Genomic DNA, 26,365 nt, shown 5'->3' with positions numbered 1-26,365 from the left:
AAGATTTACGACTGCTGCTGCTGCATGCAGCTGGTGCGTGCTTTGTAGTGGCGGCATGACACCCTGGGCGACTTGCCAGTGTGCTTATTGCGTACAGTCCGAGGCTTGCAGCTGAACAGCGCTGACGGCCATGCATCTAGGCCATCCAGGCCTTCCAGCATGCAGACCCGCGGCAGCCATCGCGCGCAAGCATGCACGCGGCTGCCCTCCCCGAGACACGAAAAGGGTGGCTGGAGCTACGCGATACCTTCTGCATCGTGCGCTCGGATTTCATTAAGCCATGAGTCTCGAGCGCCTCACTATGACTGGGCTTTGCCAACACGCAGCCTCCCACATCCGTACCGCCAAATCTCACACCCTCCAAAGGCTACAAGCGTTACTGAAGCCTGTTCAGCTCTACAGCTGGAATTATTACCATCAAGATCGCTAGCTCGCGAAGTCACTCGGAAATCGCCGCACACCACACCCTGACGCCAGCTGCCTGGCGAAGTCGACTGGGCAATGGCTAGCGAGACGCCTGTCGGCAATGGAGGGAGTGGGCATGTGTACGTGTATGCTCTGCACGACTTTGAAGCAGAGAATCCGGACGAGGTGTCGTTCCAAGCTGGGCAAGCAGTCCTCGTTGTCGAGAAGGACGATGCTTACGGCGACGGTTGGTGGCAGGTGAGTTGCGTGCAGCAGAGAGCGCCAACACCCCCGCAAGAGTGTGGGGCTGGCGGTGTCACAGCGCCATTCTCATATTCTTTCTCACTTGTGTACTGACACGCGCTTGTGAAACGCCGAACTTTGCCAAGGGCACTAACAACAAAGGCGAGACAGGTCTGTTTCCATTCAGCTACACCACCTTCGACAAGGAGTTGGCACATCAAGCTCAGGTGGATGCTCTCGCAGCTCTGAATGGCTCTGGCGCTGTCATGGGAAGCACAATGGCGGACATCGATGCGGCACTTGCTCACTTGTCTAACGAAGACGTTCCCGGCGCCTCGCAGAACGGTGGCACTGCTCAGGGAATCTCCAAGCCGGTCGACGGTCTGCCAAAAGGTCGTGCCAGCTTCGCGAGCGACCGCAGTGGCGACATGAGCGTCGGAGAGACCGAGGATGGAGTGGATGCAGAAGCCGAGATTGCCTCTAGGCAAGCGGCTCGAGCGGCACTCGCCATCAATGCCCAAAAAGCGGCGGATGCAGCTTCCGCTGATCAACGAGCAGCCGAGGAGCGCAAGCGAAACGAGGCGGCTAGAATCTTTGCTGAGGAAGAAGAGCGGCAACGTCAGAAGCTGCTTGCCAAAGAGGCTGAACGAAAGAGAGAGTTGGAGCAGGGCACATTGAAGGCCGACGTTAAGGATGACAAAGTTGCCCCCATTGCTGGTGTGGAGATGAGCGATGAAAGCGACTCGGAAGGATCGGATGCCGCTGGGCCCACCACCACCCATGCGCCGCTGTTCGGCAACCTCGCACCTCAGCAAGCGCCTCAAGAAACGCAGCGGTCCTTATCACCCATCGCAAGTGCTTCTGGTCACGGGCACAACAAAGCGCTGGCTGGTGCTGCTGCAGCCGCCGGCGCTACTGCTGGAGCTGCTGGTGTCGCTTTGGCACATTCGCAGAAGAACCAACAAGCTTCGCTGCAAAGCCCAATCAGCCCCACAGACAGGCGTCCATTTGATCAAGGTAGCGCAAGCACCGCGACGGATGCCGGCGCTCCAAGCACCACCGCCACGAATACCGCAGCTACTAGCGTCGCCGGAGGTAGCGAGACTCCTAAGAGCGCATCAGCTGCGGGCCCTGCACGATTCGGACACTCGCTCTCGCCCACAAACAGCCAGAGGGACGGGGGACCGGGAGGGGACCCACACGAATGGTCCGTTGATCAGGTCGTGGAGTGGGGTCGTTCGAAAGGATGGGATGAGGCGTCAGTGGTATCCAAATTCGCAGGTGAGTCGCTGCGTCACGGGCTCACGTGCCTTCGAAACTAAGATCTGCACCTGGCCCGCCTTTCAACTTCGCCATCGCAGAGCACGAAATTTCTGGCGATGTCCTGATGGAGATGGATGTGAACATTCTCAAAGAGATCGAGATCATCGCTTTTGGCAAGCGGTTCCAGGTCGCCAACGCAATCAAGGAGCTCAAGAAGCAGCTCGATCTGCCTGTGTCGCCTGCCCCTGCTTCAGCCCAAAGTGCGACGCAACCTTGGGGCCTGGCATCGACTCCCGCAATGCGTACCGGCAGCCCCGCACCACCTAGCAGCGCTGGTGGTCATGGTGGTGCTGTGCCTCCCTTTTCTGGCACCGCTTCCGCACCACCAACAGCGGGCGGCCTTTTCGCCGGCGTCCCAACGCAGTCAACTGCGTTCGGCCCTCCTCAGCACAGCAGCAGCTACGACCCTGCGAGCATTGGACCAGCGCTTGGTAGTCGCGCAAGCAATGATTCGAATGGAGTGTACCCCAGCGGCATGCCGGGTGCGCCGCCCTCCAGTGGCAAGGGATCTCGTGGTCTTGGTGAAAGCACCGAACAGGTCGACCAGCAACCCGATTCTCCTTTAGCTGGCCTCGCGAGCGACAAAGGTGTTGACAAAAAGGTCAAGAGTCCTGGTCCGGCTTCCCCTCGCAAGCGTGAGACTGGCAGCAACGGCCGAGAATCAGGTGCTGGTGAGCGAACATCATTCTTTGGCTTCCAGAACCGCAACAGGAAGCCGCCTCCACGAGTTGTGTCCGGCGCTTCTGCTGCAACCTCTGGCAGCTATGAGGAAAGCTCGGGGGCCAAGGGGACACTTGGCCGTCTTGGCTTCTCTCGCCTCCGCGAGCGCAGTCATCAGCCCCCCGAAGCTGCTCCATCTAGCGACGCGATCAAGGGAAAGATCAGCCTTCCTACGAGCAGCCCAACCTACGACGCCATGGGAGACACTGCGCGACGCAACAGGCAAAGTCAGCAAAGCGCGAGCTCTGGTGGCTATCCCAACAGCGCTGGCCCGGGAGGCGCCTTTGGGCACGCAAAGCAGGCCAGCATCGGCAGTGCAGGTCCTGCCGCTGGCGATTGGTACGGACCCAACAGAGGCTCCAGCAACGAGCCACGCAGTCCCGGACAAGCTTCAGCTCCAACCGAAGGCCCTGTCATGGCGCGAATCAGGCCTGTCGACCTGGAAGGCTGGATGAAGAAGAAGGGCGAGAGGTACAACAGCTGGAAACCTAGATACTTGGCGCTCAAGGGCTCAGACCTGGTCATACTCAGAGATCCTGCTGCTCCCAAAATCAAAGGCTACGTCAGCATGAAAGGCTACAAGGTCATCGCGGATGAGAACACCAACCCTGGCAAGTACGGCTTCAAGATTTTGCACGAAAATGAGAAGCCGCACTACTTCTCTTCGGACGATCCCGTGGTGGTTAGAGAATGGATGAAGGCGCTGATGAAGTCCACCATCGGCAGAGACAACACACGTGCGTATTGTGCCTATCCCTCGCCATGAGACGAGTTTCCGGCAGACCTGCTAATGATTGACATGCACGTATGGTCCCTGTTTCAGTGCCTGTCATTTCTTCATATAACAATGCGACCATCTCGCTCAAGGAAGCGCAACGAATGAATCCGCCACCACGTCCTCCAAGCCCGACGAGCCGCGCTCGAGCTCAAAGAGCGACAGCGCGTGCCAACAAGGATCAGCTCACTGCGAAGGATGCTAGTGTATTGATGGTGAGTCTTGTGCTTGTGACGTTGCCCATCACGTCTGAATTTGTCGTGCTAAGTCTGTTCCTGTTGAACTTGCAGGGACTCGGTCAACCCGCCAATTTGAGGCAGGGCTAGTAAGTGCGCTTCGGTATCCCCGACCACCCCTTCTGCCCCCACTTCTCGCGCCTCTCCGAATCTGGAGACTTTGGATCAGCTATTCAATTCTCTTCAACAGACGGAGATTGTCCGGCGAGCTGCCAGGACAAGTGGCAGAGTCGCGGTCTTTTGCGAAAGATCTGATGCTGAGGAGAGACACGTGTTTGGGGACGCCGTAGAGGGGAGGCATTCGAACTTACTAAAACACCTGTTGAACTGCGACTGCTGCGCTCTTGTCGGACCACACTCGAGCCCGCCTTTCCACTATTTCCCCACACCACCATACCCAGCCTTTGTCCACCAGACCCATTGATCCCCCCTTTGTTGTGGCATCACTTGCGGGTGTGGATGATGCCCTATGTAAACGCTCCTACGCCTATGCTTTCCGTATTCCATGGGTTCGCTTCAAAAGCCGCGTCGCTCGACGTCTCATCTTCAGTCTGTTCGATCGCTGCCCCTCATCCTCTTGCCCATTTGCTGTGCGAAACAGCCTGATTAGCTCCTGTAGCTTCACTTAGTTTAGCGCCGCTGGACCGCAGTCGCAGGCAGGTAAGCTAGTAACATCGGATGCGGGCGAAGTGCTCTCTGTTACCTGTACGGACCTTCCTGATCATTTCCCCTCCACTCGTGCGCGGTGGCTTCCCGTCGCTGCCACAAAAAGCTTGTGCTGACCATGGGCGCCCTTCTTTCCGATCCGCTCGTGATCATCCGCGATCATCAGCGGAAAATGTAGCTCGCCTCCCTTAGCCAACGGTCCTTGGGCGCATGAGGCCGACAATCACCGTCAGTCAGGGACACAAAGACAACATCTTGCCGGTACAAGTCCACTTTCCTTGGACCACAATCCGCGGCGCAGCTTCAAGCGAGAAGATATTCCTCCACCCGTGGGCTTGGCTGCCCTCCGTCGATCCAACAGCTTCACTAGGAGCGAGAATGCGGTCCATCGAGATGGGACCTACTCCGACACGGAAGGTGATCCTGGACCGGCCCGTTTGAATTTCGCACGACAACGGAATCCTAGGGGGAGTCATGGTCCACTGGACATTCTCAGGTCTCCCACGGAAGCCGCAGTTCCTTCACAGAGCTATGCGTCCGGTTTAAGAGACAAAGGTGTCAGCACCTTTGCGCCATTAAGCTATGATCGCAAGCTCTGCTCCACCCTTCTAGTGCCTCCGAAGCTAGAGCCTGTGCCAGGTTCTCCAAACTTGCAGCTCGATCAGTCGTTCCACAAAATTCAATCGGGCCCTGAACTTGGCCATGGCGCGCGCATAGACACTCCGCCCAGCTCGCAGATCTTGTTCGTTCAGGACAAGAGCAAGAGAGGAGCGTCTTCGGACGACGATCTAACTCCAACACCAGTACTAGCACCGCCCTCAAGGACCCCGGACGTGCCAACAACGCCCATCACGGGGGGATCTGTATCGACGAAAGGCTCGACTCTCACTACTGGGTCGTTCTTCGACCTCAGAGATTCGAGGTTTGAGAAAGGCGCCGTCAGCATGTTGATTGAGGACCTGAAACGCCAAAATCAAGGGGATGACAAAGGGACGGGAGATCAGACTGATGCTGATGCCTCGAAAATCTGTCAAGGATCGTCTTCGAATATTGGTGGGAGGGGAGCGGACGCCAGAGGGCCAGGCAGACTCGCAGCTCCATCCAAAGCCATCAACATCATGGCTATGCCAGATAGATCCGGATCATTCAACAGGAGTCCACCGGCTGCAAGCCTATCAGCGAGAGGGCCGACGCCGTTGAGCATGACTCGAAGACCGCAGCACACCGACGCGCATCCTCGCTTCGCGCCAAGGCAACGCCATCACAGTGACTCACCTTTGTCCTCCCCAATGGCTAGAGTCGACGAGGAGGCGAGGGGATTTCCTCGCGCTGCGCAAAGCAACTTGGCCTACCTCCTCGAGAATGGAGATCATCGAGAGAGCATCATGACTCCTGGCACGAACAGCTCGGGTGAAGACCTTCTTACCTGTGCGGACCGTTCTGCGGTGGAGTCATGTGCAGCCAAGGTAGACTGGGGACAGCCTGCAGAGCCTCAACGACCAGCTCGAGGCTCCACTTTACCTCCGGGCGCGGCTCAACCTGCAAATTTTGGCGCCAATCTTGGTTCGCTTATCGACCTTCGAGCAGGAGAAACGTCAAATTGTCTGACCTCCGGGAGAAGCTTGCATCCCGAATCTTCTAGGACTCTCCCGCCCCCTTGGCAGTCAGGCCAAAGATACAGGACGGCACCAATCAATCGAGACAGCTCCACGAGCTCGCAGCGAATGCGGCCAGTCCATGCGCACACTGCTCCTCCTCTCGAATCATGGCTGTTCTGCGAGCCTAGCCAACTGTCCTCATTTCAGCCAGCAAGTCCTCCAAAAATTGAAGCAATCGCGAGCACAGGAACCATGGCAACACCTCGCAGCTCGCGAGGGAGGACAGTCAGCTCTCCAGATTCGGCATCACTGCCACGTCCAGAAGTCAGGAAGATGCCTTCAAACGACGATTGGGTGATGACAGCATCACCTTCCCATGTGCGTATGAAGGAGAAAGTACCCAGTCCTCTCTCCCAGAGCACCACCATTAGCGCTTCCTCTAGCCCTTCAAAGGATGTTCGTCCAGTCTCTCCAAATCGTCTGAGAGGGTTTGCCGCCCAGCTTCGAAGACCCACTACGATGCACAGCCCAACGAAAAGCAGCTCGGGCTCGCCGCTGAATTCAGGGTCGGGAAGCAGCTTTCCTGGCGTCCGCACTCCCACGCGCGCGAGCAGTAGCAGCGATACGCTATCGGGGTCTCCTCCTCCTCCTTTGAGGCTGAAACCTTTCAAGATGACAAAGCGGAGCGGCGGCGCAGCCAAAGACCAGTAGACCTGTTCCATTCGGCGCCGCCACGTAGTCCACGGGGTTTGCGATACGTTGCTGTCTACAGAAGCCTCACGCACATTTACAAAGCATCTGATCGCCTTGAAACATCTGCTCCACCTCCCTTACACTGGGTCGACTCACCTTCCTCGCTTAACAACTTGACGCTTGAGGCCTGATATCTCGATCTTTCTATTTAAAACCTCTGATTCAAATTGCTTTCTGGTGCGTTCTGTATTTTGACTGCACCTGCTGCTTGCTACGTACCATCCTGATCACGGGTTCTTCAAGTCTGATTGCACAGCCAAGGGAATGGCAACGAAGTCAAGAGTCTAGAATCGAAAATGTGCTCGCCGTTGCGGTGATTCACGATTGAAGGAGAGTTAAAAGTCCATCAGGCAGGAACGTACAACATTTGATCTCAGAAGCTCATTCGATCATTCGTGATACCCAAGATTCAGATTAATCAAGAACTTTTGTAATTTCGAAGCGCGCGGTTTACGACCGACCCATCAATCTGGACTTGACTGAACAGCCCGTGTCACACAAGCTTGTATTCGTTTTGATTTCCCTGAGGCGGATCGCGTCACGAAATTTGCTGTAGCTACAGAACCCGGCCCGCCTCTTTATTTAATGAGGTGGACAGCAGACATCCATGCAGCAGCAGATGTGCATGAGAGCTCCTGAGCTGCGTGCACACGCGTTTCGAGGCAGCGCGCCCATTATGGCGCCCAGGTGCGTCTTGGCCGCCTGCCAGTCACGAGGAGCGTGAGGCCTGCCAAGCCGCGACTGCGCGCGCTGGTTAGAATCTTGAATGACTGCTCAATCGCCCAATATGCATGCATGCATGCATTCTTGATTCAAGGCTACGGATACAGCAGGGCGCGTGCGTGTGCAGAGCGCGCGAATCGCTGCTGCTGCGATGCTGCTCAAGGCTTGACACCTTGCACCTGCTGCTGCTGTGCGCGCCATTTTTGGGTTGCGATAAAGTGCGCCCAGCATTCAAAGGCTGCCGCCATCTACAATTCTAAACACCATCACTTTGACTGTATTACGCTCCCAGCTCTCACCTGCCATCGCCTCTTCAACGCTCTTTTGTAGTCACGCTCGCCTCCAACGGGATTCCGGCAAGTCTAGCAGAACACTCTCGTCGACGTCGCTGAGTCAGTTGCACAGTCTGAGACAAGCGCATACAGGCCACTTCGGTACGCGACCCGATATCCCAAGGACCTCAGTCCTGAACCCGCTTGATCAAGCCTCAACATGCGTGTCTTCGCGTCCGGAAGCGCCCTTGCGGCTGCTGCCGTCCTGAGCGCTGCCTCATGTCTAGCACGAGACATGGGCAGTACCAAGCCGGCCACTCACCAGATGCGCCGACGACCTAGATCAGAGCTGCTCGACCTCGTCGCCCGGCAAGCGCAGGCTCCCGCGCAAGTCCCAGCGACCGACGCACTTCAACAACAGATCATGCAGCAGGCACAGACTGATCCCATTGGGGCTGCTAGGCAAGCAGACAGTCTAGAAGGTGTCTGGGGCAACACCCAGGGAGGCGGCAACCTACCCTTCACACTTATCAGTGGAGACTCTGAGAGCGACCCTTTCGGACCAAACAATCAATATTCTTGGAACAGGAATGTCGACTGGGTTCCCAATGCCAATGCCAACCCAGCAGGCGACGATGCACAAAACACTCAAGGTTGGACTGGGCTTCCAGACGTAGTTGGGTTCCAATTGAACCGGACATGGGAGGTTGTCCCTGGTGCCACGCAGCCATTCTACATCTCGGCGGGCTGGCAAGATCGTGCATCAACGATCAAGCGAGCAGTCATCACTATGCCTGGTAAACCCCGTGATAGTTGGAAATACTCTCAGCTTATTCGCATCGCGTTGAACGTCACTGTCACGAATTTCCAGCAATACGGCCTGACAAATTTTGACGACGTCGTCGTCATCGGCCCTGCTTGGCTAAACCAATTCGATCAAGAGTACGGCGCTTCAAGACCAACCGACCTCATCTTCCACGGCTCTCAATGGCAATCCGGCGGTTACAGCCGATCTCCAAATCTCACGCGCAGCATCACCACTTACGACGTCTTGGATGCCTTCACTGACTGGCTCTTCGATCAGAAGCAATTCCCAGCTTTGACATCGGTGGCGTTCGCAGGCCATTCCATGGGAGGCCAAGCGGTCCAGCGTTATGCGCTCTTGAAGAAGACGAAGGCATACGACCGTAACATTCACTACTGGATCGGTAACCCCGGTTCTTGGGCTTGGCTCTCGGACTCGCGAACATTCCCTACGAGCAACTGTTCAGCGACCTTTGACGAATGGCAATATGGGCTGGGCGGTAACCAGACCAAGGTTTCCAAGTACGCTCGCAAGGATGTTATTGCAAACCGACAAGATGTGGTGGACCGCTTCAAGACGCGCAACGTGCACTACGGACTTGGTCTGCTGGATAACGGTGCTGGTGACACTCACTGCGAAGCTATCACTCAAGGCGGGAACCACTTGAACCGTGGCAACCAATTCGTGTTGGCCTACGAGAATAATGGCGGCTTTCCCTCCACGCACACGGTGGACTACGTTCCCAACGCTACCCACCAGGACTACTCGATGATTTCTTGGAACTTTACGGTGAGAGAGATTGGGTCAGAGCAACGCAGTGACCTCATTCGCTGACCTCAATTGCACATGCGGAATGTACACAGCTACAACGCCTGTTCACGGATGGCATCCAAACTCGTCAACCTGCCTTGACTGATTTGCGCAACCCAGGCGACAAGAACAAAACGACTGGCGCTGTGCCCAATCCTCCTCCTCGAGCATTCGCAACGCCGATCCACAAGATCGTAGCGTACGCTTTGCTTGGAGGCTCGGTTGCAGGAACGGCTCTCGCCTTCTTCATTCTACCCTTCCTCTTCTCCAACAACACTTCAACTTGGGAGCAAGAGCAGTGGGAAGCAGAGAGCAAGCGCAAGCTTTTGTGAACAAGGCGCTCGGACGCTCTGCGAGGGGAGGCGCCAACCCCATTCGCTGCTTCTCGAGAACAATATTTTCGGACATTCAACTTTGGTATTGATTTCCTTCTTGCTTGCGTCGTCAGCACACATTCTTCATCAGATCCCCCGCTCGCTGTATGACCCTGCAAATAACGATCGCATTCATTTCCCACTCTCTAATTCCATTGGTGACTGGTAAATCGCACCCAACGCCATTCTCGCGGTGTGTGGCGAGATTGTGCGCTGTGGCGCCCATCATGGTGTGGTATCCGGCTTCAAATGAAGAATGCAGGCTTGCTGTGAAACGATCCCTAAGACCTGCCATGCGCTCGGCACGACGAATTTGGAATTCAGGGATTTGCGCCCCGTCGCGAAGTAGCAAGCCTTGGCACGTGTCGGACCTGTTTGTGGCTTTCAATCTATGTGTATGGGTATCAAGAAGAAGATGTGTCTGTTTCGAATCAGGACAGCTTGCTGCTATTGCCGACGCCGCTGGATCATTTACATCCTTGCTCCTCCACAGTATTCGTAGGCCATTGAGCTGCCCCCAAATCGTGATGGAAGGATGCATGGGCAGATGGGTTTCTTGCAGCTGTATCTCAGCAGCACGTTTTGAAAGCGAGCGGCAAGCAATTCGGGATCTGTCTTGCTGCTCCTCCTAGCGGAGTCTTCACATGAATTACGATTTTCAGACGCTGCCCGACGTGCAGCCGTGCACACGGACACGTTTCGTGACCTGGCCGGGGAGGGGGCAAGGGGTCACTGGTGGTGGTGTTCGGTCACGAGTCGCTACATATCACTCTGGCGCGTTGGAAGTGTAAGTGCAAGTGACCGCGGATGGTCATGGAGTCGACAGTCTGAGTGACATATCAGAGGCGACTGACTCACCCATCGCACTCTGGGACTATTGTGACTCCGATGTGGGTTCTGGACGAAAGGATTGGGAGGTTGGGGACCACCTCCAAGAGTCAAGTGTCAGTCTGAGTGGCACATGCATGGGGATGACAAACCGCGCGAGGAATGAGAGCGGTCAGTTCCTGCATGCAGAGAGGCGTGCAGCACCTTAGCTTGTGCTGAGCTATCAGCAGCAGAAGCAGCCCCGCCGGCGGGATCCTGCGAGGTGGGACGAGCAATAAAGGCGAATCTCCGCAGGCGCGACATCCGACTGCTGCTGACTGTACGTACTCATACCGCCCGTCGGTTTAGCGTGAGTAGGGAGCGGCGGAGATGAACCACGAACGGGGATCAGCGTCGGGCGATGATGGCAGTCAACGTTCCTCACGGCCTGGCTAGAGAGATGCTTCAACTGTTGCTGCTGCTGCTGCTGCTGCTGCTGCTGACGATCGTGAACATCACCAAGGCATGAGAGACGGTCGATTGCGAATATGTTTGATGAAGTGCGGCCTGCTACAAACCAGTCTCCACCAATCGCGTGATTCTCGTGCCCTACCACACCTACGATCCACGAGATCGTCGTCCCCGTCAAGCGAGCAAGACAAGACCCAGTACAGTCGAGTGACGGGTACATACGCGCGTTTTCCATGCCAGGACCCATGAAGCGTCGCTCTGACTGCCCTTGCCGTCTCACCGCGACCTCGCCAATACAGCCTCAAAGTGACACCACCTTCCTCCACCCTTGATTCGACTTGCAGTGCACCAATGAAAGTGTCTGCGACACCAGACGCATAGTCCCCGAGTCAGATCTCCGCTTGTGCTCCTTTACGCACAGTCTCGCCTGCTTACGTGCAATTGGTGGACAATCACGATTGGAGCCAAGCAGCCACATCTCTCCGCATCGAAAGCAAGTAGCTTTGCCTCCTTCCGCCCATAGTAGCACCTTCTGGCGACCGCTTCGTCGGGCACACAGACCACTCTTAAGTCAGGTCTTACGAAGATGGCAGAAGGCAGTAGAGAGAAGGAGCGAGGGCAAGGAGGCGCAGCGACGAGCACGACCGGCGGAGCACTTCGAGGATTAGCTCGATCTCTCTCTCTGCGACCCAGAAAAGCCGCTTCTCCGCAGCTGCTACCAAATGGCAGTATAGCGACGGAGGCGGTGACTTCAGGCAAAGGCAGTCTGGACACCAACACCGCCAATGCTTTCACTAATAGCAACAGCACCATCGGACCCAGCTCTCCCTCCACCTCGGCAGGCTTCGCAGGGCTAGGCTTCGCCACGCTCCAATCACCTACTCGCAAATCTTCTCGATCGGAGCGTAGACCTGCGCATCAGCTTTTCGACGACAGCATCTCCTCTTCTCCTGGTGGACGTGGGGCAGCTGTGGGACACTCGGATGGAGCGGTGGTAGAGTGGGGAAGGCCACCGGTCCAGACGGACACCTCGCTGAGGGATGTGCAGGTCGTAGGCTTGGCGATGGACAATAGCAAAAGTGCATCGAACAGCTCTTCGACACCTCTGAGATCAGTGCCATCTATCAGCAGCGTAGGTGCTGGGCAGCGATTGGGTCGCAACAGGGATGCATCAGGAGGTACGATCGGTCCGAGCAGAGGAGCTTCTTCCAAATTCACCACCCTGCGAGATGCGCCTCTCAGCTCGAGCGATCCAGCTTTGGAGACGGGTCTGCACGATAAAAGAGGCAAAGGAGTCGATCGAGCGAATGCGAGCGCACCAGCTGGTCTCGCTCCTCCTAACGAGGGACCAGGCAACAGCACCTCCTCATCTAGTGGTGGCTCCTCGCTCGTAAAGAAGTTGTCCCTGAGGCGAAAGCCGCAGCCTCGGCCTGACCTCCCTTTGACTTCACAAGCCGACAATGAGGACAAGGCTCTACCCTCCATCACACCTTCCCCTTATCATCTGACAGCTCCCTTTGGAAGAAGATCATTCGACTCTCTGGTCTCGATTACTGGAACGCAAGCTGATATGGCCCCTTCGTACACTCAGGGAACGGCAAGCGCGGAGCCCATACATCAGAAAGGTCACGCGCGTCGCAAGACTGCAACCGACCGACAGGCCCTAGATTCTCCGAGTGGCGCAGTGGCCTACTCTCCTTCTTCCTCCCGAGGTCTCATCTCCTCAACGACGCGAGGTAGACCAGCGAGAGAAGGCTCGGCTGTCCCCACATCTTCCGCTTATCCAACCGGGTATTGGGCTCCTCCACCCTATGCGTATGCTACGGCCCAGAATGATGGCGAACATGGAATCAGCTTGGGGGATGAAATGGATGCTATGTTGAGTTCAGAAGCGAGAGAGAGGAGGGAAGCGCTCAGGGGCCATTCGCCCCCTTTCTTTGCAGTCAGAAGGGGATGGCGCAAGGGAATTTATACGGAAGAGTACGTCGCTGATGGCACGGTATCCGTGAGCTGCCGCCCTCGGCTGATCGGTGCAATCTTTTCTCGCAGGGACGAAGCATCGAGGCAGACCCAGAATTGTGCGTTGAGTTTGAAGGTGGACTCAATCTGAGCATGAGACAACTTTGCTCAAACTTGCTTTTCCGCCTCTCCACTTGCCCTCAGTCCCTGGACCGATAGTGAAGCGGTTCGAGAGTGCCGACGAGGCTGTCGCGTTCGTATGCGCGCCCACCAATCCTTCGAAGCCCAGCTTCACACGTAGAGATTCCTCTGACTCGATTTTGCCTCGACCGGTAGCTGCTCCTGCGCTGCTGGCGACGGTACGAACTAGCACGCTGGGCCGATCGCGGTCCTTGGCCAGCTCGACTACTTCGGGCCGTTCATTTGGCGCGCGTAGAGGTGCAGCAATGGGCTACTTGGATGAGCCGAGTCGGACATCGCCTTCTTCCACCAGCGGACAGTCGTTCTCGTTCGAAAACGAGGCTACGCAGGCGGGCGGACCAGATTCTTCGAAGATGGCACGGTCTGGCAGCAATCGACCTGCGTCGAGAAAGGGAGCGGAGAACGCAATGCCCTCTGTGAACGAGGACGGGACAGACCATACCCCCAGCTTGAGCGCGCCTGGCGCAAAGACCGGAAGCTCGATGAACCATCGTCCTGCGCCTTTCGACTTCTCTACGACGACCTCGCACAGTGTCGTCAAGGATCGCGCTTCCCCTTCGCTAGCCTACTTTGCCATGGCCTCTTCGCCGCTTACAGCGAATGCTGCTGCCCTAGGTGCAGAAGCCTTCGGCCGAGCGGCTTCTCCCGGCGGACTCGCCAGCGAAAGCCACGCGCAAGCGCACATCAGCCCCTTGATCCTAGCGGAGCGTCCAACAACCCCGGCGAAACTGCCCAGAATGGCAAATGGCGGTGCTGTCTTCGTCATCGAGGATGTGACCAATTTGGAACGATCTTTGGCTTTCTACTCTGCCATGTTTGGAGCGAATCTCGCTCAGAAGCATGCCAGCGCTCTCGTGCTTCGAGTGGGTTCGCAGGAGCATGCTGCTTCGCCCACCACACGCATCTTGCTGCGCGTCCGCGCACAAAGTCCATTTGAGGATCGGGTAGAGAAGCATGAGCACGAGGTGTCTGAATCTTTCGCGAGCAGCGGAACGGAATATCCACCAGTCGTCCATCGACCTACCGCGCCCAGAGTTGCCCTCTTGATAGAGTTCGAAGCGCAATCCTTGCGCGAAGTACACGCAGGCATCTCAGACCGATTGATCAGCGCTAAAGCCAAGCAAGGTCACTGGAAGTACTGCGCCGTGACGCCGATAGTAGACACTGTGAGTGCTTTCTTGGTGGACCTTTTCGATAGGTGCAAGCAAAACTCACACGCACCCGAATCATGCATTGCAGATCTTTGGTACGCGAGAAGCTCGTTTGACTGGACCAGATGGCGAGACTTGGATTCTAAGCTCGCCGATCGCCTAAACTCGGCCTGGGCCGCAGACATGGTCTACCAGCAAATCGTGGTGTCTCATTCCACAGGCGTGTCTCATGCAGATCCTAACATTGTATTTGTAGCACAAGGAACCTTGCACAATCCAAACTTATGGAACATGAGATCATTGCGATTGCTATCCGGGTAATGTTGGCAGCAATGTCAAGCACTTTAGAGACTGATTGAACCATTGCGCGTGAGCAGCGAATTCTGGGTCATTTTGGGCCCTCAAACTGGTCACCGCCTTGGCTCGGCGACGAAGGTCCAAGGAGCAGGAGGAGACAGTTCTGAGCTTCTGGTCGGTTGACGCGAATGAGCTTGTGTAGGAGCGACGCTGGCAGAGGGATATTGCCTGGCTAAGCTACTTGCAGAGTAGGAGGGAAAAGACTGATAAGATGCGTGCGAAGAGTCTGCGCTGAGCGCTGAGCCTGGAAAGCCGTACGTCGTCTGCGATCCGTGAGCTGTGTGCGATTGCTCTGCAGGATGAACGGGTAGACCTGCGTGAGACTGGAGCGATTGGGGTGCGTGGGAATGTTGGTCTGAAGGCTGCTGGGGTTGCATCAAGGTGTGCATCACGCTTTCGGGGGGACCAGCCTCGAAAAGGTCTACCGGTACGCGTGCGCCGGCAGGTGTAGAGCTCATGTCGCCAAACACCAACCGGAAGAGAGCATCAATGTCCAAATTGTCCAAAGCGCTGACCTCGCCGTCAGGTCGTATCAGAGGAGTTCCACCTTGAGCTTGGAGCTGACGCTGCGTTTGCTCAAAGACGTTTGCTGTTGCGCCCCTAACCTCTGCTCGAGAGGAACTTGTCACCGCATCCGATTCTTGCCGGTTGTACGGGTCAGATCCACTTTGCATCGAAAGCCCGTTTTCCCCGTCATGGCCGTTCCTTGCAGCCCGAGATGAGACGCCTGCCAGCAGCTCGAGGGGCGCAGCGCCCTGTGCAGGGCTGGAGGTGTCTAAAGCTCTCCTTTGCGGTTCTTGAGAGCTATCCGCGCCAAGTATCGAGCCAGCACGGGCTCGCTTCGCTCGTCTAGAGCTGCCTGCGGCTGGTGTAGCCGTGGCGAGACTCGTGCGAGTAGCCGCCAAGCCCGGCTCAGCTCGCGCGAGCGCAGAATGCTGGAGCTTGCTAACCACGGAGCGCGCGGGCAATGACCTCAATGAGAGGGCAACAAGCAGTCGCTTCGTCACAGCACACTTCCTCATAGCTTGCTGTCTCTGCACGGTGCCATCCGCGCCGACTTTGGCAGCGTGCAGATCGACTGCCATTGGGACGTGGAGCCTCAGCAACATGATACGACAGTCAGCACATCATTCTGATCTTTGACTACTCACCTTGCTGTGCGTGCAGCTCTAGGAGATTGATAGCCTCCAGAGTTGCTTCAATCGTCCAGACCAAACGGGTCGCCACTTCGCGCTTGTACTCGAAAAGTGCCTGCATCTTTTCGATGCTCTCTTGCATAGCGCTGTCAACGATACCAGGCATCGCCTGACCCAGAGTCGATGTGAATCCATCAATAATTCTCTTCGCAGCCTCGAAGCAGGTATCCCTCGCCGTCCTGTGACCGGCTAGTAGCCACATATTCGTGTAGTAAGGCTTGAAGAGGGCGACGACATGCCTGTCAAGATGGTTCTCAAAATTTCGAAGACGCTGGATCGCAGGGCTGAACGAGATGATCGCATCCTTGCTAAAGGACTCCGAAGTCATTTCTCTCTCAACTTCCGAATGCAACTTATTCAGGTCCATCCCAAGCTCGATCGTGAGAGCCAGAGCGTCCGCCTCTGACATGTCATCCAGTTGTCGTTTCCTATTGACGATCCGCGCAAATGCGAGCCAGCGGATTTCGTGAGGAAGAAGCAATTCGCCGTTTCTTCGTACATAGTCGTGCCAGGGCGAGGAGCCAGGTGGTCCAAAAAGATATGGGTGCTTGCGTGGTTGTTCAGTGAGGTTCCGCACCTTGGTGTGCAAGTTGCCCCACTCCCAAAAGCAAATGAGCAAGAACAGCCTCAAACGGCTTTGCGCCTCCGCCACTGGCGTCTGAATAGACGGTTCTTGATCCAGTCCAAGGGCAAACGCTTGATGGATGAGCGGTGCGAAGTGGAGCACCGTGAGCCTACCACTCATGCCCTTCAGCAGGGTTTCCGCAGTGAGAAGAACCAAACCCGCTTGTAGCCCCACAATATGCACCTTTTCGAGCTGCTCGGAAGCGTCTAGAACGGCTTGTGCAACCTCTACAAGGATGCAGTGACGAGGTGCTGCCGTGTGCGCTGTGCGCTGTGCAACTTGAGCGAAGAAAGAAGGAGGGCTGTACAGCATTGCATGACCGCATACACCTAGGACGAGAGCCAAGTTTCGCAGGTAATGATTCATTTGCTCGCTGTTCGCAACCTCCGCCCACGCAGCATCGCCTCTGTCACGTGCGTCCCGGAGGTTCTCCACGGTAGGTAATGCTTCTTGCCAAAAGACTTCGGTTGGAAGCACCCAGTGCGACCATGAAGCCGTGTCGAAATACATGTTTCCCATTTCCTCCACGGTGGACTTGTCTGGGAGAGCCGTCAAAGCTGCGGCGAGCGTGTCGGTCTTTGGAGGTCGAGGAGAAATGGGTGGCCAGCTAATGATGGACGCTGGCTTCCAGAGTAGCGCAAGCGCCGGGTCCATCGACTCGCGAGAATTTGATCGAGAAGCAACGGGCGAAGCGTTTCCTCCAAATCTTCTCAGCGTTTCGATAGCGTCTTGATTGACCGTGCTGCCTTCTGGAAAAGCGTTCTCTGTATTGACACCCAGACGCGATCCTATGGCAGCCATGAGCGTCTCCATTCGATCCATGCGCGCTTCCAAGGGCGCCGTCGTCGCCGTATCGCGTGTCCCCATCATGACGTGCGGTTGCGTACCAGACTCCCACTCGCAGGTGGCTGCCTCACCACGGTCCCGGCAAGCACCACATGGCATGCCACGATCGCATTTGAGCTTTCTTCGTCTGTGATAGAAAGCAAGAAGAGGCGCTGGTAGGTCAGCCACCGCCGTGTGGGACACGCGCCCGAAATGAAATGGCATACACGCACCTGCAGGCAACGCAAGCTGGACGTTTGCGCCATCATTGCGATGCAGACCAACGTGAAACCAAAGCGGTCGAGTGGTACGAACGTCAGCAGTAGCCTACGGAAGCAGGATCGCGCGAGAAACGAGCTCACAGACGGCTTTCTTTCTCCTCTTCTTGGCGGGCGAGCCGGAAGTGTCGTCAGCTTCTTGCGCACCATTGGAAGGCCCGCCAGGAGGTTCGAGGAACGATATGGACGAGCCGCTGGCTTTGAGATTGGTCTCGGTAGCTAGGCTTTCATCTTCGTGGAGATCATTGTTGGTCGAAGAGGAATTGGGTACCTTGGAAGTGTCCGCGGACACCGCGGAAGAGCGCTTGGCCATGGTAGCCAGATACTTTCCCTACGGAGCGCCCGCTTCTGAGCCTGAAGAGCTCGACAATTGCAGTGTTCTCTGTGGCGGGCGCTACCACTTGAGCAAGTCGGCGAAGGGGTCGGGACTGTCAAGCACCTTGAGCGAGATCCCGATCTGAGTCGTGAATGTGGGATGGAGGTAGCGTGTTAGCCAACGAGCGAAACTGGCATTCGCAGGGCAAAAGCTTTCCTTTGCCCTCATGCGCGATGCGACTCACGACTCACCTGCAGCAGTCACGAGCTGTAGTCGCCTGCGTCAGCACGACGACACGGCGAACACCATCAGCATGCATCAGCATGCAGCGCGCAATGCCTGCATGCCTGCACGGAATCGAAAAGCCGCGGAGTTCCTGCCTTAACGCGTACCGCGCGGTATTCATAGGCCGCATTCGTTTCGCGGACGCGGGCGCGCGGATGCATGCAAATATGAATCAAGCAGCCTGTGCATGGCAGGCAGTCAATTGCGACTCGAGCGCTGCATGGCTGCCTGCCCCGGCCTCCGCTGAGGGGTAGCTTTTTGTTGATGGTCACCATTCAGATTCACTCACCACTCACGACCCTTTATTGTCACGTTTCTTACTGTTCGCGGAGCGACAGCTTCGATATCATAAGGTCATCATCGCTGGAGGTCGATCGTCACCCCACTTACAAGCGCGGAAAGCTCAGACTGAGCCGCGGAGCCAGAAGTCGGCGCATCAGCGCTCCCTGTCACACAATGGAAGCGGCATCTCAAGCACGCAAGGAGCGGCTAGAGGCCCTCAAGAAGAGGAGGTACGGCGGAGATGCAGAATCAAGTGAGAAGGCTAAACTTGGTGGTGCCGAGGGGGCAAGTAGCGCAGAAGGCGATCAGGCCGAGGATCTGCAGCAAATCACGACTGCTAGATTGGTCAGAAGCTTCCGAAATTACGATCGAGAGACGGGAGGTTTGAAAAAGTTCAAGTACGATGAGAGGCCAAGGGAGACCGTCGAAGAGGGTGAGCTGCAGTTCGGAACGGCTTCAATGCGCAAAGCGATGATCTAGCTGGATTCCGAACAGATCCCACGTGGGCTGTGAAGAGCAATCTGCACTCATCAGCGCGCGCGAGTTGATTTGCCTAGGCTGACATACCCCACTCAAATCGGACACGTAGAGGTGAAAGGCGTCCAAGAAGCCATTCTGGCGATGGATGAGCTGAAGCGCAAAGAGGAACTCGTGAGTTCTCAATCGATTCCTGCGGCCGGTGGCCTCCACTGAGCCCGTATCTGACGCATACATGCGCTATCGCCTCGGCCGTCACTCAGGACCTGACGAACATCGCACCTCGCAAGCCAAATTGGGATCTGAAGAGGGACATGGAAAAGAGGTTAGCCAAACTGGAAAGACGGGACAAGGAAGCCAGGCTAATCCTCATCAGGCAACGACTGCAAGCTGCGCAAGGTGGCGTGGACAGCGTGAGCGGCAAGAGCGTCTCTGCAGCAGCTGCTAATGCACAACTTAGAGCTGCTGAGGCTGAGTTGGCCGCCGGAGTCGTCGGCAACGGAGCTCAACTCGACGATGTGGAAGGGCTCGACAGCGACGAAGATTAATATTTCACGTTCCCGCATATTCACTCCTACCAGTCTTCCTTCAACGCACATGTACTGTAAGTTCTCCAAAAATGGCAACTTGATCAACATTTCCAGATGCGCGAGGCATTTCATCGCATTGATAACAGCTTCTCAAGACTTCAAAAATGATCTTGCCGAAGCTTGGGAAAATTGACGAATAGCAATGCCTTTGAGCAAGATGGCCACGCAAACCAGTGTAACTTGACACGATGAGTCGGCCAAGCAGGCATGATGCGGATGAAAGAGCACGGGCAGGAGACAGCAGACGTCCGAGGCACAATCGATGCGCAAGATGTTGAAGCGTCTCTGGCTCGCATTGCTCTAGGGGAAAAGCGACAAGCCGCAAGGAGCGCGATAAGACAGCTCTATCCCTTCGCAGCACCTCAGGCACTTTCAACAGGCTCGACACTGGTGCGGTGAAGTCCTGAATGGCAGCGAGTCTGCGCGGTGTCATGAGCGCAAGCCACCTATGAACGATGGCTCGACTCGGCTCAATCTCGAGTCCGAGTCCGAGGCGTACAGCTCCATCCGTGAATGACGCTTCCTAGCTACAGTCGACCAATTTGTTAGCCGTAGGTCTTGAGTTGAGTTCGAAGCCTTGGATCAGACTGGCGCTTGGCTCATCAATAAGACTCACGACTCGACTCCAAGATCGACAATCACAATCACGTGAGCAACACGCCCGCGCGTATCTGCAGCTAATTCGCGATCACGCGCCTCATCGATGCGGCGAATGCGCATAGCACAGCAACATCCACCAATCTGCGCGCCCCTTCTCTTGATAACCCACGTAACCTAGAGCAACAGTCGAGTCAAAAGTCGATCGACGCTTTGTCCACGATTCTTGGTTGTTGCAGTCACGACAAGTCGCCTACTATTTTCAACTCAGTCCCCATGAGTTGAATATTGGCTGCTCCGCTGCGCGACCTCAAACACAGCCTTGCAAAGGGCACATCAATCAGCTCACTGTAGTCGTTGCCGTGCTCAATATGGAAGATCGAGCGGCTCGAGAGGCTGCGAGCGGTTATGGCAACGTCATTGATCTTACGGGAGATGCTCCAAGCCAGACACACCAGGCTGCACTCAGTCAATCGACAAGCGATGAAGGCTTTAGCATCACTGGCTCGAACGCCACTGTTCCTCTGCGAGGTCCTCCAACAGGCGCACCGACCGCGGCCAGCACCTCTTCGTCCAGCAGCAATAAGGGCCCCGTGCCGCGGGCAGGTGGCTACAAGCCCACTGCGCAGCCCAAAGTTCAAATGATAGAGACGCTGGCACGTACCCCTCTCGTTCCTCAGCAAGCCAATGGCTCGACTGTGCCAAGAGGTGCGGAAGGAACAGCAAGTGACGTGCCCAAGCACAGCAGAATAGACTTGGCTTCCGAAGCAGCTCGCAGAGCCATGGAGCACATTCGAACTCAAGTTTTGGGTCGGCCAGCTTCCAACTCTCAGCCTCAATCAACGCCTTGGTACTCTGCGGGAGAGCCCAGCGCAGCAACAGCGGGGGAGCAGCTGGCTGAGGACGCATTAGGGCAGCAAATGACGGCGTCGCAGCGAGACGAATATTTGCAGAAGAGCATCAACGCAATGATTGATCAAGCTACAGAGCTGGGCGACATCGACATGAGCCAAGCCGAAGTGAAGGGACTGAAGTGCAAGTTGATGCCACACCAAGTGCAGGGCCACAATTGGCTCAAGCTGAGAGAAGAGGCTGAATTTGCCGGAGGAATCTTGGCTGACGACATGGGCCTTGGCAAAGTGAGTGTGGCGAAATGTCGAATTGGCGCAGCTGGTAGCGGGCTTGTTATATACCTTAGCTGATCCTGCATTCGCGTGTAGACCGTCCAAATGCTGGCTCTCGTCGTTTCTGCCCGCGAGGCAGAGCATGCGATCAAGCAGGAGGGCGGTAAGACGGCAGAGACAGAGTCTGCAGTCATCGTGCCGCCCGCAAAAACCAAATCTGTGCCAGTCAAAAGCACCATCAAAGGTGTCAAGACTGCGCATGAGCTTGCAATGGCAGAGGCGAAGAATTCTCGCTCGACTCTGATCGTTGCGCCCTTGGCGGTGGTCAAGCAGTGGGAGAGCGAAGCAAGGGAGAAGACGGAAGGCCTGCGCACCTTGATCCATCACGGCCCAAGCAGAACGAAACGTGAGTACACAGCGACATGCCACGTTTCACGTGCGTTGAAGCTGCGCTAACCCTGTGTGCCATACCAGACGCCATCGACTTCTCTGGGTACGACATCGTCGTAAGTAACACATATGACAGCGTCTACATGAATGGTTCGACTGATGGGCCTTACGCCTTGCAGATAACGACGTACACGACGATGGGTGCCGAATATGAGAACTTCGAAGGCAATGAAGGCAGAGGCAAACCAAAGGCCGCCAAGAAGAAAGGTGGGGCAGCTCAAGAGGCAGCCAACAAAGATTCGGACTCCACCGCATCAGGCTCGTCAAGCTCAGCTAGCGATTCTGAGGACGATGGTCGTGCGCCACGCAAGAACGCTGCCAGACCGCGCAAGGCGCCTGTCGCTAGGTCGGTGAAGAAAGCAGCTCCGTTGTTCTACCACACTTGGCGACGCATCGTCCTCGACGAGGCGCAGCATATCAAGAATCGTAACGCGAGATGCAGCAAAGCCGCCTTCCAGCTGTCCACGCGGGCGCACTCCAAGTGGGCCTTGACCGGGACACCCATCCAGAACGATGCCTACGAAATGTTCAGCCTCATTCACTTTTTACAGATCCCGCCTTTCGATAATTTTCAGCATTTCAAAGAAAAGATTGGCGAGCCTGTCAAGAGCTCAAATCAGAACCGAGTCAATTGGGGGATCAAGAGACTGCAAGTCGTACTGCAGACCATCATGCTGAGGCGTACAAAGGATGTCGCGGGTCTGGACGGCAAGCCCATCATACCGCTTCCTGATCGTCACATCGATGTCATCAGCAGCAGCTTTGACGACGAAGAAGAGCAGAAATTCTATCACAGATTGCAGGCCAAGATGAAAGACGACTTCAGCGAAGACAATCAGGCGAGTGATGGAAAATTCGATCAGATGGGTGCTCTAGTAGCTCTACTGCGTCTGAGACAAGGTACGTCATGGAACAGAAATGCCGAAGGCGAGACAAGGAGAATCCGAATTTACGCCGTTTGGCCCTTGACCTGGCGCGACAGCCTGCAATCACCCAGCTCTGTGTTCGAAGAAGGTCGCGGCCGACGCAGTGCAGCCCGCGCCAGCCGCAAAGGATGCTGGCGAGGGCGAAGAAAGCGAAGCAGAAGATGCAGATGCTCTTGCCGATCTCATGTCGGGCCTGGCAGTGGAACGTAAATGCGAAATGTGTCGCGAGACGCTGCTGCCTGGTGCCTCTTCTGGAAAGCTCTGTGCTGCTTGTGATGATGCTGTAAAGGAACAGCAGCGGCGCGGGGTTACGTGGACCGAGGGCGGCGTCGGCAGCACCAAAATCAGAATGATGCTCGGCATATTGGACAACATCAAGCGATCCACCTCTGCGACCGGGACTGAGAAGACCATCATCTTCAGCCAGGTGCGCATAAGCATGGACGCTCTTGTGCGCTATACGCTCTGCTTATCACTGCTTCGATTCTGTGCTGGTACAGTTCACGTCTTTTCTGGACCTAGTGGAACCCTTTTTGAAGCAGAACAGGCACAAGTTTGTGCGGTACGATGGGTCTATGAAACCGGCCGAACGCGAAGCCAATCTGCATAGCTTGAAGACGGACCCTACCATCACTGTCGCTCTCATCTCCTTCAAAGCGGGCTCTACAGGTCTGAACTTGACATGCTGCAACCATGTGGTCCTCTGCGACTTGTGGTGGAATCCTGCGCTAGAGAGTGAGTGCCAAGTCCTGGTTGTCTCACCAAGTCCTGGTCGTGATGAAAGGGAAGCTGACGCCCCATCGCATTTTGCTCCCTTACCTGCCTGGTGCAGTGCAAGCGTTCGACCGAGCGTGGCGCTTTGGCCAGACGAAGGACGTCAAAGTTTACAAGCTGGTCATCAAGGATACGGTCGAGCAACGCATCTTGGTGCTGCAAGATGCAAAGAGACAGATTAGCTCGGCCGCACTGGAGGGTTCTAAACTGAAGAAAGGGGGCAACAAGCTCAGCAGGAAGGAATTGTTCTACCTCTTCAGTGGGAGCGATGTCGCTTGATTCTCCTTCCTTTTGCAATTTATTTTCTGCTCTTCGCTCTTGCGCTTTATCATGCGAGCTACACAGGCTGTACAGTACGCCCCTTTCTCGATACAACTTCACCATCATCCCCACACGCCTCTTGCCATCATTCGTGTTCAAAATTACAACTGTGGGATATTCGTGGTTGAGCAGACTGGCACCTGAACGGCACCGATCGCCCAGTCTTGAGTACCGGAGCGTAGCGCTGAATTCTTGATTCTTAATGCGCGGTACTCGGAGATCATGCTCGGGTAGAAGGATGCCCCTGCAAAGGCCCGCCCGCTTGCTTTACTAATCAAATCAAGAATAGCGGTTGCAAGCAGCGACGCGCCTGACCCGCGCTTTGTGAGAAGCTCTGTTGGCTTCGCACGCTTCTTTTGCTTCCACCTCGATCCCGGAGCGTGTGTGTGAAGACGTTCACGATTCTGGGGTCTTGACTCGAATTTGCGAGGGAAGACAAGTCCTGCTCGAGTCTGAGTGCGGTCGGTGCTGAAAATTCGCTATATCCACTCTGCGTAAGACTTTGCTGTCTGTGATATTGGAATTAGCATGCCAATTTTGAATCACGAATTTGCAAACATGCTGAATGCATGGTGCCGTCGCATGTCTTGCTTTGAAATCGCCGGGCCTCGAAATGTCGCGTGAACACGCTCGCGTACCAATCAGCGATCGGCAATGTGCGATTTCACGGACGTCTGCTGCTGCGCTGAACCCCGCGTTGCTGAGCGCTATAGCGCATACATATGCACGCAGCACGCACCCACGCATCGCAAACCCAGCCAACCCAGGTCCGGCTCACTCGACACTCTTCTTGTGCGCCATCTGATGCATGGGCGCGTGTGCAGCTCCACCCAGCCCTCGATCGGATATGACAGTCTGAGTTGCTCAATAAGTGTCAATAATGAACTGCATGCAGACTTAGTATTCACATTGTTGCTTTGTCGGCCAAAGACTCGAAGATTCAAAACCGCGCTAAGGTTCGGAATTCAAATTCTCTCGTTGGGATTTCAGGCACCGTGCGAGACAGTCCGCAAGCCGATTTGACGGAACGCGGCTGCTGGATGCAACGCGCGCGGGAGACGAGTGAATTGATCGAATGGTGGAATAAGTTATGGTCGCTTATTCCAAATCGCCAATCAGAATTGTGAATCAAAGAGGTTGACAATTGAAGCGAGTCAAGTGCATGAAGCGGCCAAGGCGTTTGGAATTTGCTCGCTCGTGCTCACACTCACAACTACGACCCCATTTGCACTGTAGCTACTCGCCAGATTTGAACTCAACGCTCCCAACTAACAGCCTGCATCTCATCCACAAGCTTCTGAGAGTCCAGAGCCACGCCAGACGATTATTGACACAATGTCGGAGAACCAGGGAAAGATCATCACCAAGGCGCAATTGGCCGAGCACGCCTCTCACAAGAATCTCTGGATCGTCATCTCCGGTCAGGGTGAGTTTGAAGGGGACGAGAGCGCCTTTTCTGCGTTGCGCAGACTAGGCTGCATGGCTCCTGCTCTTCAGACGACATCATTCATACACTGCTGAGAGTTTTCGCATGCGCCGCGGAGATGCGTATGCGTTGGTTGCGAGGACGTTGGCGAGAGGTGCGAATGAAGTGCCGCTTCGCTTTCCGAGACGCCATGTGCACTCTTCAAATGCCTGCTGGTGGAGACTGTGGGCACTGTGGCCTGCCTTAGTTGGCAGGGGTCCTTGCTAGCTCGCTCTCGCTCCCAGCTCCTCGCGTTTGACATCTGCGCATCCATTTCAAGACGCCAATTATGCTGACTTGTCCCTCCCTATCCGCTCAATGGCAGTGTACGATGTCTCCAAATTCATGGACGAGCATCCAGGGGGAGACGAGGTCTTGCTCTGCGAGGCGGAGAAGGATGCTACTGAGGCTTTCGAGGATGTAGGACACAGTGACGATGCTAGGGCTCTGCTGCCACCCATGCTCGTCGGCGAAATCGAAGGCGGAGGCGAGGTGAGTTTGCCCGACAAGGGCGAGGGAGCGATAGCGAGATGAGCACACGATGCTCGCGTCGGTATCACGTTATGCGCTTCGTTTGGCGCCTATAGGTAAGCACGCACTGACGACTCTCGAACCGGATTACATTTTCAGGCCGCAAAACCCAAGGTGCAGGTTTCTCCTGTCAACAAGGACCCCACCTCGGTCACCAACAGCAACCCTCTGTTCATGTTCGCTCCATTGCTCGTCCTGGGCGTTTGGGTCGCATACAAGTACAGCTCTTGAGCCGCTTTTGACCTGGCAGTAGACGAGCGCACAGAGCCTCGAATATCGCTTTTGACATTCTCATCCTTTTTGGTTGCTCTGCTATTCTAATTGCAGTCCTTTAGCATCATGCAGGCGATTGCAATTCGAACATTCACTCAGTCATTCGAGATGGGCGCCCGGTTGCTGGGCGTGTCCTGTTTGTTATTCGAAAGCCAAGCGTTGGAGGGCCTGACGCGACGAAGCTCCCTTTTGGCCGGGCTGCGCAGACTCGGGGACCTCACTATGCAAGTCTACGACTTTCACTTTGATTTGGTGAATGGGGTGGCGCCCTTTTGTCAGGAATCGAGCTGAGCCGTGACAGTCTCGCAATCGTCAATGCTTGGTCGACGCCACTTGGTCGAGTAGGTGCTGATGGCTTCTTTGCGAATGAGTGACGCTGCT

General features: G+C 55.8%; 9 protein-coding genes across 9 annotated transcripts; 6 read left to right on the top strand and 3 right to left on the bottom strand.

Annotated features, from left to right (window-relative positions):
* Positions 1 to 271: 271 nt before the first annotated feature.
* On the top strand, positions 272 to 4,227 carry IE81DRAFT_322899 (hypothetical protein). Its single transcript, XM_025513774.1, has 5 exons — positions 272 to 663; positions 795 to 1,929; positions 2,010 to 3,428; positions 3,515 to 3,681; positions 3,757 to 4,227. The coding sequence occupies exons 1-5, from the start codon at positions 502 to 504 to the stop codon at positions 3,790 to 3,792; spliced, it is 2,919 nt and encodes a 972-aa protein (XP_025370131.1). The 5' UTR covers positions 272 to 501; the 3' UTR covers positions 3,793 to 4,227.
* Positions 4,228 to 6,070: 1,843 nt separating this feature from the next.
* Positions 6,071 to 6,765, bottom strand: IE81DRAFT_322897 (hypothetical protein). Its single transcript, XM_025513773.1, has one exon. It carries the CDS (start codon positions 6,686 to 6,688, stop codon positions 6,170 to 6,172), a length of 519 nt encoding a protein of 172 aa, XP_025370130.1. The 5' UTR covers positions 6,689 to 6,765; the 3' UTR covers positions 6,071 to 6,169.
* Positions 6,766 to 8,138: 1,373 nt separating this feature from the next.
* On the top strand, positions 8,139 to 9,661 carry IE81DRAFT_289465 (hypothetical protein; the record flags this gene model as incomplete). Its single annotated transcript, XM_025511818.1, has 2 exons — positions 8,139 to 9,308; positions 9,383 to 9,661. 2 exons carry the CDS (start codon positions 8,139 to 8,141, stop codon positions 9,659 to 9,661), a joined length of 1,449 nt encoding a protein of 482 aa, XP_025370129.1.
* A 33-nt stretch (positions 9,662 to 9,694) lies between these two features.
* On the bottom strand, positions 9,695 to 10,596 carry IE81DRAFT_107591 (hypothetical protein). Its single transcript, XM_025510058.1, has 2 exons — positions 10,562 to 10,596; positions 9,695 to 10,409 (listed from the first exon to the last, which is right to left on the bottom strand). The coding sequence occupies exon 2, from the start codon at positions 10,242 to 10,244 to the stop codon at positions 9,774 to 9,776; it is 471 nt and encodes a 156-aa protein (XP_025370128.1). The 5' UTR covers positions 10,245 to 10,409; positions 10,562 to 10,596; the 3' UTR covers positions 9,695 to 9,773.
* A 971-nt stretch (positions 10,597 to 11,567) lies between these two features.
* Positions 11,568 to 14,455, top strand: IE81DRAFT_346951 (hypothetical protein; the record flags this gene model as incomplete). Its single annotated transcript, XM_025516094.1, has 4 exons — positions 11,568 to 12,961; positions 13,031 to 13,059; positions 13,145 to 14,307; positions 14,381 to 14,455. 4 exons carry the CDS (start codon positions 11,568 to 11,570, stop codon positions 14,453 to 14,455), a joined length of 2,661 nt encoding a protein of 886 aa, XP_025370127.1.
* A 202-nt stretch (positions 14,456 to 14,657) lies between these two features.
* Positions 14,658 to 18,060, bottom strand: IE81DRAFT_107544 (hypothetical protein). The gene is made up of 4 exons (XM_025510057.1): positions 17,658 to 18,060; positions 17,529 to 17,544; positions 15,801 to 17,443; positions 14,658 to 15,727 (listed from the first exon to the last, which is right to left on the bottom strand). The coding sequence occupies exons 1-4, from the start codon at positions 17,884 to 17,886 to the stop codon at positions 14,703 to 14,705; spliced, it is 2,913 nt and encodes a 970-aa protein (XP_025370126.1). The 5' UTR covers positions 17,887 to 18,060; the 3' UTR covers positions 14,658 to 14,702.
* Positions 18,061 to 18,395: 335 nt separating this feature from the next.
* On the top strand, positions 18,396 to 19,577 carry IE81DRAFT_322893 (mRNA splicing factor). Its single transcript, XM_025513772.1, has 3 exons — positions 18,396 to 18,889; positions 19,046 to 19,107; positions 19,197 to 19,577. Exons 1-3 carry the CDS (start codon positions 18,631 to 18,633, stop codon positions 19,479 to 19,481), a joined length of 606 nt encoding a protein of 201 aa, XP_025370125.1. The 5' UTR covers positions 18,396 to 18,630; the 3' UTR covers positions 19,482 to 19,577.
* Positions 19,578 to 20,271: 694 nt separating this feature from the next.
* Positions 20,272 to 23,822, top strand: IE81DRAFT_322892 (hypothetical protein). The gene is made up of 7 exons (XM_025513771.1): positions 20,272 to 21,259; positions 21,341 to 21,650; positions 21,719 to 21,750; positions 21,814 to 22,594; positions 22,677 to 23,047; positions 23,121 to 23,355; positions 23,453 to 23,822. Exons 1-7 carry the CDS (start codon positions 20,492 to 20,494, stop codon positions 23,671 to 23,673), a joined length of 2,718 nt encoding a protein of 905 aa, XP_025370124.1. The 5' UTR covers positions 20,272 to 20,491; the 3' UTR covers positions 23,674 to 23,822.
* A 1,008-nt stretch (positions 23,823 to 24,830) lies between these two features.
* Positions 24,831 to 26,292, top strand: IE81DRAFT_322890 (cytochrome b5). The gene is made up of 3 exons (XM_025513770.1): positions 24,831 to 25,141; positions 25,506 to 25,672; positions 25,811 to 26,292. The coding sequence occupies exons 1-3, from the start codon at positions 25,051 to 25,053 to the stop codon at positions 25,940 to 25,942; spliced, it is 390 nt and encodes a 129-aa protein (XP_025370123.1). The 5' UTR covers positions 24,831 to 25,050; the 3' UTR covers positions 25,943 to 26,292.
* Positions 26,293 to 26,365: the final 73 nt, after the last annotated feature.

This window comes from Ceraceosorus guamensis (genome assembly GCF_003144195.1).
Source record: "Ceraceosorus guamensis strain MCA 4658 unplaced genomic scaffold IE81scaffold_24, whole genome shotgun sequence".
Classification (NCBI taxonomy): domain Eukaryota; kingdom Fungi; phylum Basidiomycota; class Exobasidiomycetes; order Ceraceosorales; family Ceraceosoraceae; genus Ceraceosorus; species Ceraceosorus guamensis.
The sequence above is the reverse complement of the archived record's forward strand: the minus strand, read 5'-3'. Positions and strand labels throughout refer to the sequence as shown.